Here is a 13135-nt window from a genome sequence, read left to right as displayed (position 1 = left end):
AGTGAGGCCCGGGGCGGAGGGGGATGGGAGGCGAATAAAATGATGGCATCTAAAGCCTTCTGAAATGCACAGGTAAGTCCCGGGCCTATGAACTCTTGCCTGAAGTTAGCCTTTACCTCCTGAATTCTGGCTGGCTGCGGCCTTTCTTCCCCACCCAAGGGCCTCTAGACTGACAACTTCCCATTCCTTGTTTCTCACTAGAACCTCTGGTTTGCCAACCCCGGGGGCAGCAACAGCATGCCAAGCCGCACCCACAGCTCCGTCCAGAGGACCCGCTCGCTGCCTGTACACACTTCTCCGCAGAACGTGCTGATGTTCCAGCAGCCAGGTAGGGTCGAGCCTAAGCGCTTGCTGCCTTCCCGCCTCGACACAGAGGGGAGCCAGGGTGCCAAAATAGATGCCCCCACGAGCCCCACCGGAAAGTGCTTAGCTGCAACTGTCACCACGGATTCCTTTCAGCTTATAGAAGCCTTCTGTGTCTAAGCTGTGCCTCGCCCGAGACCAGCCGTTGGCTTGGCCGGGAGCTGGAACGGGGGGCCCCGGAGTTGGTTGTAAACTGGCAGGGATATTTTTGATAATATTTCTGGATTGCTTAAACCAGAGATAGTCCCCAAAGGGCTGGAGGTGGGAGTGAGGGGAGGAGTTCCATGTGTGGCGTGTGTGCTTGGATGTATGTGGGGACATGTGTGATGACAAAGAGAAAACTTGATGGTGTAGAACTTGACCCAGCTGGTTTGGTTTGCTGTGCCCATGGGACGACTAGACAGTCATCATTCCTTGATTTGGTTAAAGAGCAACTTGGTCACTTCAAGCCAACTTCCATTTCGCCATGCCTCCTCCTTGCCCACAATTAAGCACAGCCAATATGATCCCTTTGTCTATATGGACAGTGACTTCTTAGATTCCAAGCTGAGCAGACAGTTACACCCCTAGCTAGACAACACTCCAGGCGGGCAAGCCAGCTGGGTGATGGCCCATAGGCAGGTCCCCACCAGGCAGCAGATAATGTGCAGTGCCGTCTTGTAGAGTTTCTGAAATGCCACTGTGTCCATGGGAGGGCAAGAAGTTTCTTGCAATTGATGCTGAGCTACAGGGAACAGAGGGTGGAAGAGGAGGGTGGGACTGCTGGCAGGACTAAAGGTGCAATGTACTGAGTGCCGGTGAGTACCAGCACTGTGGCAGGCAATGGGGTTGGGCTGCAGCTGTGAAAAGCAGACCACACGGTCGGTCAGCAGTGTCGTTTGAATCTAAGGCCAAGGATCCGGGAGTCTGGCTATTGTCATGGGGTATCTGTGGGAGATTTTGAGCAGGAGTCAGGCAGGAGTACGAAAGGAGGCATGAAAGGGAGCAGGCTGTAGGTGGGAGGAAGGGGAGAAGGAGGGGAAGGGACAGAGGACAGGGTCCGAGCTTCCGCCACTGAGCAAGGGCTGTTGGGAAAGGAAGGAGCCGCCACATGGTTCAGATGCTTATTTTTTGTTTGTTTATACCTTTACATCATTGTGTAGTCCCCATAAAATTCCCAGCACCAGTTCACCCGTGAACCATCACCACCATTCCTTTTACCCAGATGCTGATTTAAAGTTGCTTTGTAATTTCTAGAACTCTTTTTCATGCATCATTGTTTTAAAGCTCCTTTTCTCTGCTTTAATACTTGTAGGTATTTTTTCCTGGGAAGAAATACTCAATAAAACTGGGGGATGGTGAAGGTCTTTATTCCCTTCCTGTGTCAGCGGTCCTGGTGTGAGTCTGGGAGGCCAGCTCACAGGGAAAGGGTGGGCAGGGGTAGACTGGCAGCCTCTCGGGGCTGCCTTTGGGGAGCTCATCGTTCTCTTGATAAAACCACGTGCACAACCCTTGCACGAGACGGTCCAGAGGGAAGATGAACAAGACAGCTTCTTACACTATAACATCGCCCAATGTGACATCACTGTCCACTAGCAAACCTCCACTAAGCACCAGCTCGTGATCGGAATTCTTCCACCGTTAGCAGGATGCAGACCTAGGCATAGTGCTGTAGGCTGTTATCATTCATTGCCTCCTAAGAGTCAGCGAGTTGCAGATTCCTTCCAGAGAACTGCCTTAGAAAGAGTGGGGCAAGACCCTCCTGGTGGCACAGTGGGCTAAAGTGCAGCACCGCAAGCTAGCCGCAGCCGCCTTAGTGCGAGTTCGATCCCCAGCCAGGGAGCTGACCCACATGGCACAGCAGACCTCCCCTCCCCTGTCTCGTCTGCTGCTCCTCTCAGCAGTGTACATCATTCATCAATTGGCCTATTCTGCTCCCCACTCTGTCGCTGGTGAATCCTAGTCACTGTCCCTGCACCTCTGGCCTATACCCCAGCTCTGTCTGCAGAAATAAATTTTAAAAACAAAACAAAAAACAAAGAGTGGGTGAAAGGGCCAGACAGTGCCCTTGTGCTCTGGATCTCCTCGTGGAATGGAAGGGGCTGTTGAATGAGGCAGACACCAGAGCAGGGACCCACGCTGAGCACTCGGTAAGCCCTTGCTCCCTGCCTCCTAATGTGCTGAGTCAAGCAGCCCTGCTCAGCACGGGCAGATAAGGGGTAGGGGAGGTAAATGAATCAGTCCTATGCAGCCCATAACCAGCTGGGCCCATGAGCCCTGCCAGCCTCCAGGACTTAAATTCTCAGAGATCAACTTGGGGCAAGATGGTACAATATTGTCATGTACCATATACTATTTGTCACCTTTTATGAAAGTGTGGGTCACAGAGGATTCGCAGCACACACCTTCTGCAAGTCCAGGATGTTCAAGAAGCCACCAGAGAAAAGCTGCCTTCCCCATATGACTCCTGTTTCCCTGCCACCCACCTTGACGAGTTCGGCAGTGACCAGCCTGCCTGGACCCCATTTCCCTGCTCACACTGACTTTGTCCTGGTTCCCATCCTCATTCTGTCCCCCTTCCTTTCTTACTCCTCCTCTCATGGGGATCTAACTGCCACTGCTCTGTCCTCTGTCTCTTCCCAGTGATGCCTGTCTTTCTAGATTTCTCTCCAAGTAACTCACTTAACCAGACTGAAGCCCTTCTATATATTTAACAGAGCAGCCACAGCTGTCATTGGCAAAACAAGGTTCTAAAGGTTTTTCCTAGAATCATCAACCTATTTCTCATTCTAAAGTCCTACGGAAATTGACACCTTCTCACCACCAAGTTCAGTGCCTTGGGGACCTATACCTGAGTCATTACGGTGTGAGATTCAGCAAGGATGGCCAGCTTCTACCAGGAAAAGTCCCTGGGGCTCCCAGGTGCAACACCACCTCATCTTCTCCCTTCCAGAATGTTCTTGACCCTGCTACAGCACTGGGCTCTCTGCTTGTAGGGCTTCTGCAAGACACACTCAAAAAGTTTCAAGTCAGGCTCTCCCTGGTGGCAGTGGGTTAAAGCACCACATTATGAAGCTCTCCAAAGCCACTGCAGCATGAGTTCCATCCACCGCCAGGGAGCTGACCCACATGGTGTGACAGACCTCTCCTAACCTACCAGCTGCTCCCCTCAGCAGTGTATTTGAGTAGATCTGCCTGTTCTGCTCCCTACTCTGTCTCTGGTGAATTCTCTCACCCACCACACCTCTGGCCTATACTCCAATTCTGTAAGCATAAATAAATAAATCTTTAAAAAAAAGTTTCAAGTCAACCTGGACCCTGGACATCTTAGAATGGGAGTGGCCTAATGCTGAAATGGAGAGGGGAAGAATTGCTTGATCATCTAGGCTATAGGCACCTGCTTGATTGGGGCAACAGAGGAGAAGAAAGTTTCCTTTCTGCTTAAATCAGGACTCAAACTAAGACTGCCTGTTGTACTGCAGCCAGGGGAACAGGATAAATGTGACGAGCCTACAGCAGGAATTGGCCTGGTCGTCTAAGTGGACTTAGTGGGGGGAGGCGGGGGGGGGGGGGGGGGGGGGGGGGGGGCTCTGGGGGTGAGAGGGGTTTAGTGAGATCTCCGCCCAGCAAGCCCACGTGATCAGGGAGCCTTCTAGCCAGAGATTGAAGCTGTTATCCACCCAGCTGGTCTCCTGTCTTGTCTGTGTGGGGAGATGCCACAGATCTGTTTTTATCAAATATGCAATTAAAAAGTCACACTATTAGGAAACTCTGGAGTGTGAACATATGGGCTTCTCCCAAGACAGGATTTTTCTGAGCCACTCTGAGAGTGGTGGGGGTCCCAGTTCCCCAGGATGTCAGAGGGGGCAGAGCTGGAGGATAAAATGCAAGCATGCCAACTTTCAACCTAAAAGAGCAGCCACTGAGATGCGAAGATTCTGGAGTGGAGAGCCACATAGTTCTCAGCCCCTTGTTGGCACACGCAGTCCCAGGCTTGGAAATGGCATTTTGCTGTGTGTTGGCAAGAAATCCTGCAGCTGAAACACTTCTCTCCAAATGTCGAGCATCTTTATTTATCCAAATCTCTCCACAGTGTTTGTTTAAAGGGAAGTGCTAGAGAGTAAACTAAATTTTACAATGAGCATATGGATGGCTATAATTGCTGAGGGTTTTTTTTTTCATATTTGCTAACTTGCTATATATAAAATTGTGTTTCTATTTTATAGATTTCACACCCTGAAGGCTGCTAATTTTTGCATGCATATGATTTTCACATGAATGGATGGAAATACTGAAATATTCTTCCCTCTGGATTATCTCCATGGCCCTGACCCTACTCTGGTAGCCTCTAGTGGGTGGAGGTCAGGGGAAACCCTCCCACCCTCCATGGCCCCAGCTTCTCTGAAAGTTCTATCAGCTTCTGTCCACTCATGAATTGGCACAATTGCCTTCAGACCCTTCAGTGATGAAACGTATGTCAGAAAGAACCCTATCTGCTTCCTTCTCGGTGCTTCATACTGATTTCATACGATTTTGCCAACCTTCTCTTTGAGAATTTTAAATAACAGAAATGACATCTGCCTCTGACTTTGCTGGAAATGTAGAACACAGATATTGCTAAGGAGATCTAAATGTATAGCTCATCAAGGAAGACGAATACTTGGGTTTAGGTGTTATCTTCCACTTCCTAACCCACCAAACCACCAACCTCGAGTGCCCCCTGGTGCCCCCTGGTGGAGATTCGAAGGAGAAAGGAAACAGCCTGAAGTGGTGTGCTCGGGATCCCTCCTCTAGGTGGAAGAGTGAAGGGCCAGACACACCTTCCCAGAGTCACCCATGAAGGCAGTGGCTGCGCTGAGACTTCCCAGTCACCCGGAACATATCTCCCTGCTGCCATTCCCTTTGCTTCTCCAGGGAGGAGCTCACAGCTCTTAGCTGTCAGTGTGTCCTACTCCTGTTCCATCTTTTTCATTCCTCAGTAGACATGTATGAAGTGTGCACAGGTCGTGGCTGGGTGTTAGGGAGATTTCAGAGAAACATTAATGCCTCATTGCTGTCTGCAAGGTGCTTCCAGGCTAGGCAAGGATGCTCTGCAGGGCGCGGGCGGGGAGGTGCTGACTGGGAGAACAGCACAGTAGGTGACTTGCTCGTACTCAGAGGAGGAGCCTGAGAGCCAGGGAGGGAGGGTCCAGATGGTGGAATGGTCTGGGGGTAGATGCGCACAGCATTGTCCAGGACAGTGGTGCCAGTCCCCCACCCCCCGCCACCCCCCAAGACGCTCAGCCCTTGTCAGTGTTTGGGCACCGAGGCTTCCGCCAGGCTCATGGTCACCACAGCCTGAAGGACACCGCTGGCTCCGGAGCACATCCTTGTGGGTTCGTGCCCAGCTCTAGTGGCCAGTTAACCTTGACAAGCTACTTAGCGTCTCTGAGCCTCACTTGGGAGTTGGCAGCTGGCACAGGCTGGGGCTCACAAGAAGTGTGGTTTGCCTAACAAAACGGAAATGCACCAAGCCCTGTGCTAGGCACTGGGAGCAGAGCCATAGACCCAGCTCCAGTGAGGCAAACATTCAACCAGGGGCGTGGGGAGCAGCAAATAAATACAGAACATGTCAGATGCGGATCAATGACGAGTATGAAGGAAAATGAAGGGTGGGGGAGATTCTATTCACATATGGTCAACAGGGTTCTTTCTAAGGAGTTGTAGCACTAGAGCTATAAAGGCAAGGAGAAGAGTGAGCCCTGGAAATATCCAGGGACCAGCATCTTTGGCAAAGGAAACAGAGTGCAAAGACCAAGGGGTAGAAAAGGATCTAGAATCGAGCAAAGGAAAGGAAGAGCTACCTGAAGGCAGACAAGGGACCAGATGGTATAGGGCCTTGACTTGCTCTGATGGGAAGTCTCTGGAGGGTTCTGAGCAGAGGATGATAGTCTGTGACAATGACCAGCTTCTTTAGTCACCAGTTTCTCCCAGCACCTATTTCACAGCAAATTATTCTGAATGCCTCATGGGCCTCAGAAGTGGCGTGAACCCCTGGGTTCTCCCAGGAGGCAGGATATCTGACCCTCACCCTGGTAGAGTCAAGTGGCCCCCTGCTTTCTTGCTCCTCATTCTGAGAGGCCATGTCACGAACATAACCCTTTGTCCCTGCAGAATTCCAGCTTCCTGTGACTGAACCTGACATCAACAACAGGCTGGAGTCTTTGTGCCTCAGTATGACCGAGCACGCCCTGGGAGGTGAGTGCTTCCACCCTGCATGTCCCCTGGGGGAAGAAGCAGCCCTCTGCTTCTGGCAGTACTGGCAGCTACTGGCAGTAGCTATTGGCAGTAGCTGGGGGTGGGAGGGACCCGAGGAGGGGTAGACAAAGGACAAGAAAGTGTGTCCTTGAGATGGACTCAGGCCTTCCTCAAGCCATGACACCTGAGTGGCCCACGGTGTCCTGCCTCCGCCTCTCCAGGAGGTGAGTCTGACCGGCAGTCCCAGCTGGCCCTCTGCCCCCACGCCCAGTGCACCCTGGAGTCCCCCCCCACACACACACCAGCTGTCCCAGGCCAAAGCTGGGAGCTGGAGGAGTCGGGAGCACAAAACATGGCTTTTAGTGGAACATCCCTCCCCACCCCCCACAGCATTGGATTCTCTCCCTCTGGGCGCTAGATCCCCCAGTCTGGTCTAGGCATCTCCCAACTTGCTCTAAAAATAGAATTTTGAGCCAGAAATCCCTGCTTTTATGTCTCCCTGTTCCAAATGGCTTCCATGCCTCGCGGAGCCCCCAGCAGCCTGAGGTATGACAGGGAAGTCTGTTGCTATGCCTGTGGGGTGCAGCGCTGCACCCTGCAAGGGGCTCCCCAGAGAGCTGGATGCCCCCACCATCTGTTTGGTCTGATGCTATGCCTTCCTGGTACCAAAAACAAACACAAGTCTTGCTCTGGCCTGGACATGCCGCCAGCCTTGGGGATGCTTGGCAGGCAGGGGAGAGATGGCTGCCCCTTCCCACCAACCTCCAGGGATGCTCTGTCACGGTCCTCCCTCTCCAGTCAGAGCGCCCAGACACCCAGGAGATGGGTCACATGCCGAGAGCAGGAATCCGTGCCTCTGGGCGTGGCGGGGAGGAAGGCTGTTGTCAGCTATGACTCCAGCTATGACTTCAGTCCTTCCTGACCAGGGGTTTTTAGGTTTTTGGTCTGCAAACACAATTTTTTTTTTTAAAGATTTATTTGTGCATACAGAACTGGGGTACAGGCTAGAGGCTCAGGGGCGGTGAGAGGCTTCACCAGAGTCAGAGTGGGGAGCAGAACAGGCAGATCGACGAAGTACACTGCTGAGGGGAGCAGCGGGCGGGTCAGGAGAGGTCTGCCACGCCATGTGGTCACCTCTGGGGCAGGTGGGGATCGAAATCATGAGAAAGTGGTTTAAGCTTTTTAGTGCTGTGCTTTAACCCGCTGTGCCACCAGGGAGGGCCCACAATTTTTTTTTTTTAAAGAATGTTATGATTTATTTACACAGGCAATTTTTCTGTAGCTTCATTTTCCTCTGAAAAGTAACAAGAGAACTCCAAAGCTTAGAACTGGATTACTTGACCCTTTCTCTTCTTATCACCTCCCAGTTCAAAATGCTTGCATCTCTTAATGGCCAGCATCCTTTTGGATCTGCAGTTGGGGTCCACACATTCAAGTCTCAGCACTATCTTCTTGGTGGTTTTAGCCTTCTTCCGGAAAATCGGCTTTGTGGGCCCACCATAGCCACTCTGCTTCCGATCGTAGCGCCTCTTTCCCTGGGCATACAGGGACTCCTTGCCCTTCTTACCCTGGGTCACTTTGTGAGGCTGGTGCTTTCCACACTTCTTGCAGAACGTCCTCCGGGTTTTAGGCACATTGACCATCTTTGCAAAAGAGTTGTTAATACAATGAAAATTGGCAACCTGATGTCCACACTCCCCAACTTGCTCCACTCGCATCTAACAGGAAAAAGCTCTGCAAACACAATCTTATCCTAAAATGAATATGCGACAAGTGGTCTGCATAGAGCAGAATGGAGTGCAAGCACCTGACCTTGACCGTGTGAGGCTTTCTACAGCCCTGAGGAAGCCTCAGTACCAGGAAGGCGTGGAATGCAGGCCACCCAGGACTGCACCCGACACAGTGGGAGCACACAGCTCCTTCTGGAACCTCACTGGGGTTCCATGGAACCCCATTTGCAAACCCTGTTCTCTCCTTTGGCCATTCAGATCCTGGAAGCTTGGCAGCCCATCGATGCATGGAAATACATAATGTAGTAACAGCTGTAGCATGGACTGTCACTCAGCCTTAGTGGAAGGACATGCTGACACGTGCTGCAGCATGGAAGGCCCTTGCCACCACTATGCTAAGTGCTGGTCCCGAAAGTAGGCTTTCACCAACATGAAATGCTCCGAACAGAAAAATCTGCAGCCAGAAAATAGAGCAGTGGTTACTAAGCCATTAGAGAGAGGTGGGCACGGAGACTGACTACGAATAGACAACACATTTCTGTTGGGGGTATTAAAAAATATTCGGAAATTAGTGATGGTGGTTGTAAAACTCTTAATCAACTTAAAAAAAATCACTGAATTGTGAACTTTATAAGGATGACATTTGTGTTAGGTGTCACAGTGCTTTCATGGGGTCAGAGTCAGGATAGCGGCAGGCGATCAAGTCCCTAGATCTGGCCCTGCCAGGGCTCTGATGCCAGAGGGAAGCCCCCAGGGCCACTGTTGTCAGGCCAGGCTCAGCCCAGTGCCCTGCCCAGACGAACAATACCCACTGACTAGGTGGGGGAGGCTTGAAGAGTCAGCAAAGAAAACTGACCTCCTCCCCCAGGGCTTGCTACAGCTCAGGTAATTGGCATATTGGAAGCTCTTATCAAACTGCTAACTACAAACATTATCATCATTAGTGGCCAGAATGCTGAATGCTTTTTATTAAAGGAAGTTTTCATTTAAAAGATTTCATTTTTTTTTAGCTCAGTCTTCTACTTTTACAGAAATTCTCCACAAACTGGTGGTTTCTTCCTAATGTTTTCATCTTGTTAATCTCCTAAGCCTTTTTATGGCTCTGTTTTTTTCTCAATAATCCTCTGTGGTAGGAAGCCACGTGAGCAGTTTCCCGATCAGAGAATGCAAACAAAGTTCAGGGTGGGGTGGTCCAGTTGACAGGGGTGCAGGGACAGCACCTCTCTGCTGGTCAACCCCTTTCCGGTGCCAGAGAAGATGACCTTGCTGGGTGGGGACAGAGTGCCAAAGAATTAAGACATTTTACAGGAAGCCAGACAACTGGGAAGAGGAAAGCAGAGTGAAAGTGCTCTGCTGTGTCTCTGGAAAGGAGGCCATGGCCCGAGAACCTAGGAAGCCACGTCCCGGGACCACTGTTCTAGGACCCAGCATGTGGGACCCCTGGGGACCTGGTCTTGGGACCTCTTCCTTTTGGGCATGTCTCTTCTTGGCTGGCATAAGCGAAAGTCTCTTTGACCTTCCCTTTCCATCTCCTTTCCCCTCCCACTGCCCACTGACAGAACCTGTGATGGGGGTAGTTTGCCTCTGGCATCTTGGTCTGTGAGCCTCTATTTAAGATTTTCATCTGACTTTTTCCTGCCTGGTGCCCCTGGGTATTCAGGAAGACTTGGTGCCAAGCGTAGCCATTATCTTTCTGCTACAGAGGGTTATGGGAACAGAGATAAGGACAAAAGTGGGCTCCTCCCAGCAAAACGGACTCCACGGTGAGTCATATCAGAGGAGTGCCCCATTCCCTTATACTTGCCCCCCACCCGGTCCCCTGACAATTCCTCCTCACCTTCCCTTCATGCAGCCTGGGACTTACAGCACCTTTCTAGACCATAGGAAGACCGTGCACATTAGGAAAAGGCTCCACTTCCTTAAGGGGCTGTTCTGCCAGTTACATGAAATCTGGATAATGACTATGAAGTCTGTAGTGATTGCATGTGACTGTGGCCCCTGAAGTTGCTCGGTCCACAGCTCACACTGACAGCTCTGAACTCACCTAGGGGCCATTCCCCAGCCTGCTAACACTGCTGCCCTGGGAGGGCGGGGTGGGAGAATGCACTTCTGAGGGGCTGGGTTAGCTGAGACATTCATGTTTCCAGTCCTGAACTTCCACGGCTGTAAAGGGTTGGTATTAATGAAATGAATAGGTGGCTGAGTCCTGGCAAGAGGTTGCACTGCTCTTCTAAACACCCCCCATCATGCTCACACAAGTGTCCGCACACACATAGCTACTGTTCTCCCTCAACCAGCTGCTGCTGCAGAGACACACAGGAGGCTCAGGTGGAAACCTGCAGAAAGCAAGGAGAGGCTGTCGATTAAAGTTTGCATCTGTGGTTCACATCTGTGGGCCTCTTGGACTGATGATTTGATAACCAGTTTTAGGGAACAACTTGCTTCTCTTTAAAATCTCTCCAGAACCTGTCTAGAACTTTACACACACAATACAAGTATAACTGGAGAATTCTAAGTAAGATGAATAGATTGTACCAATGTCAGTAATTCGGCGGTAATATTATACTAGTTTTACAAAATGTTCCCATAAGGAAACTAGGCATAAACCAGAAACCCAGAACTATGCCTTTCAACTGTATGTGAACCTACAGTGACCTCGTAAAAATTTCCAGTAAAGAAACATTTCTTCATGTCCCTGCTGGCAAGATGCCAGCCTGCCCCCTACCCCATGGGAAGGCCAGAGACCCCTGCAGAGCACTCAGCAACACCCCCTCCCACTTAGGCCCTCTGGCTTTCCCTGCAAGACACTGCTACCCCTGTCATGCCTAAGTTCTGCCCACCGGGTCTAGATGCTCCATCCAGACCAGGTTTGTGGCACTGAAATTTACACTCACATATGGAAATCAAGGAAGCTGGGGGAGGTAGCCCAGTCCCACCCTGGCCTTCACTTAGCGGCATCTGAAAAAGGGTCATTCCTGCCTCTATGAGAGTTGAGCCACCTCTTGTCATCTCCAGCATAGACCATGTTAGGGTGCCACCTGCCCAAGAAACCAGCCTTCAGTCAGACCTGGTTACTGCTTCTAAGTGCCCAGTTGCCACCCTCCGCCCTCCTGCTTGTCTTGTGTATACAAAACCCTATGGTTTATACTAGGGAGGCTGCCATAGACCCAAGCATCAGCTCCCTCTGCTGTCTGTCTCATTCATGGCCTCTGACCTCTGAATTTCATGTCCCCAATTCTCTAGCTCAGTTTCACTAACTCTGTAACATCATCATGGCATTTCTCAAACGCCATGATTCTTGACACAAAGACTATGGATTATTCTGGGTCAGAGGCATCCCCCGGTCTGCTCAGCTATGGCCAGGGTCGCAGTCTCAGTCACAGTCACGTTGTTCCCAGTCTTTCAGTTAAGACAGTGAGATGGTGATGGTCCCAAAGGAAGGACTCTGCAAGACACGTCTGTTACAGTTTCTGTCTGACTCCTTCGCCACACCTCCTGCCACTCCTCCGTCCCCACATCATAAACCTCCGACCTGCCCTTGCCAAACATTTACAGTTTGTCCATACTTCAGTTGCACGCCTTTCCCTCCTTATTCTTTCCTCCCCATCCTTCTCCTACCAACAGGTTCTAAAAAACATCCATTTCTATCTCTCTGAAACTGTCCTTGACTTCCAAGGACGACTGAAACCTTCTGGCCTCCATGTTTCTGCTGTGTACAGATTCCACTAGGGTGACCATCACCAGTATATTTCTGTGGGTTTGCATGCCTGGGTGATAAGCACGATGTGAGTACCTCATGGGTGAGGTGTGGTGAGATACCACCTTGGTATCTAGGCTTAGTTTGATTTGCGGCAAAAAGAGCTATTCTTCAATTGTTGAGTTGGGTGAGTGTGTAATAAATGAGTGAATAAATGAATTTACCTCTTGTGTGTCATCAAGAGACTGAGAAGCCCATCATGGCTGAAGGTGACTTGGTGGGCATAAACAGGTTGTTTCTGCTCATGCACTTTGTACTTATGTCTCCTGTAGACGGGGTTGACCGGACCTCCACAATTTAGAAGCTGAAGATGAGAGTGACCGCGCTGGCCGTGAAATCGACTGCTGCGGGTCCAGTGTCAACCATCTTCAGGGTTGCACAGAATCCTCCAAGATACTTTGCAGCCTTTTTTCCCTGGTCCCTCTCCCATTTTGATTTTGTGAGAGCGTAGGTCGTCCTTGTAAACATATCAGTAGACCTGCGATTGGTTATTTTGTCATTTGTTTCTGTCATTGGGATGGCTTGGCGTGTGGGTTGGGAAATGGGGCTCTAGGGAAACTTGGGGCTAGGGGCTGGGGGGAGGCGAAGGAAATTTCGGTGGCTTTCTGGTGGAAAGGGGATGGAGATAAGGGAAGAGCGCCACCATGAAAAAGATAAAAAGAGACAAAGGAGGGAGGCAGAAGCCGCAGCCCTGGCAGCCCTCTCCAAAAGCCTGCCCTCACAGCCAGGCCCCAGGAAAGGCATGGATATGAGCGACCAAAGCAAGATGGCGCCTCGCCTTCCCGCCTCCCTGATTGGATTTCCTTGAGGCCCCTGGCTGAAATCCAGCCGAAGGGAGGGCCGTGAGTCATGGCAATGGGGGCAAGAAGGGAGAAATTCTCTCCAACAAAATTTCAGATAAACTTTGATTTGTGTATTGTTTACATAACAATTTTAAAGGGTACATAATGTGTAAAGGATTTGGATAGAACTTCTCTTCATGCTATGGTTTTTGTAAAGGATTTATTAATATGGATTCAGTTTTTCCTTCTATTTTTATAACAGCAGCAGAGTTGTCTTTTTAAATGAC

At 50.6% G+C, this 13135-nt stretch overlaps 2 protein-coding genes across 4 annotated transcripts in view; one reads left to right on the top strand and one right to left on the bottom strand.

Annotated features, from left to right (window-relative positions):
- Positions 1-12547, top strand: part of SAMD4A (sterile alpha motif domain containing 4A) — a 197852-nt gene extending 185305 nt beyond the window's left edge. For all 3 annotated transcript variants that reach the window (XM_004681857.2, XM_004681856.2, XM_012724576.1), the window contains 3 exons: positions 202-328; positions 6496-6579; positions 12339-12547. In XM_004681857.2, the coding sequence (XP_004681914.1) occupies positions 202-328; positions 6496-6579; positions 12339-12367 (240 nt within the window). In that variant the 3' untranslated portion in view covers positions 12368-12547. The remainder of the gene's footprint in view (positions 1-201; positions 329-6495; positions 6580-12338) is intronic.
- LOC101625324 (60S ribosomal protein L36a-like) lies at positions 7852-8232 on the bottom strand. Its single transcript, XM_004681855.2, has one exon. The coding sequence runs from the start codon at positions 8220-8222 to the stop codon at positions 7902-7904; it is 321 nt and encodes a 106-aa protein (XP_004681912.1). The 5' UTR covers positions 8223-8232; the 3' UTR covers positions 7852-7901.
- Positions 12548-13135: the final 588 nt, after the last annotated feature.

Source organism: Condylura cristata, unplaced genomic scaffold (genome assembly GCF_000260355.1).
Source record: "Condylura cristata isolate star-nosed mole 26May11 unplaced genomic scaffold, ConCri1.0 scaffold00013, whole genome shotgun sequence".
Classification (NCBI taxonomy): Eukaryota; Metazoa; Chordata; class Mammalia; order Eulipotyphla; family Talpidae; genus Condylura; species Condylura cristata.
This window is presented reverse-complemented; position numbering and strand designations above follow the sequence as displayed.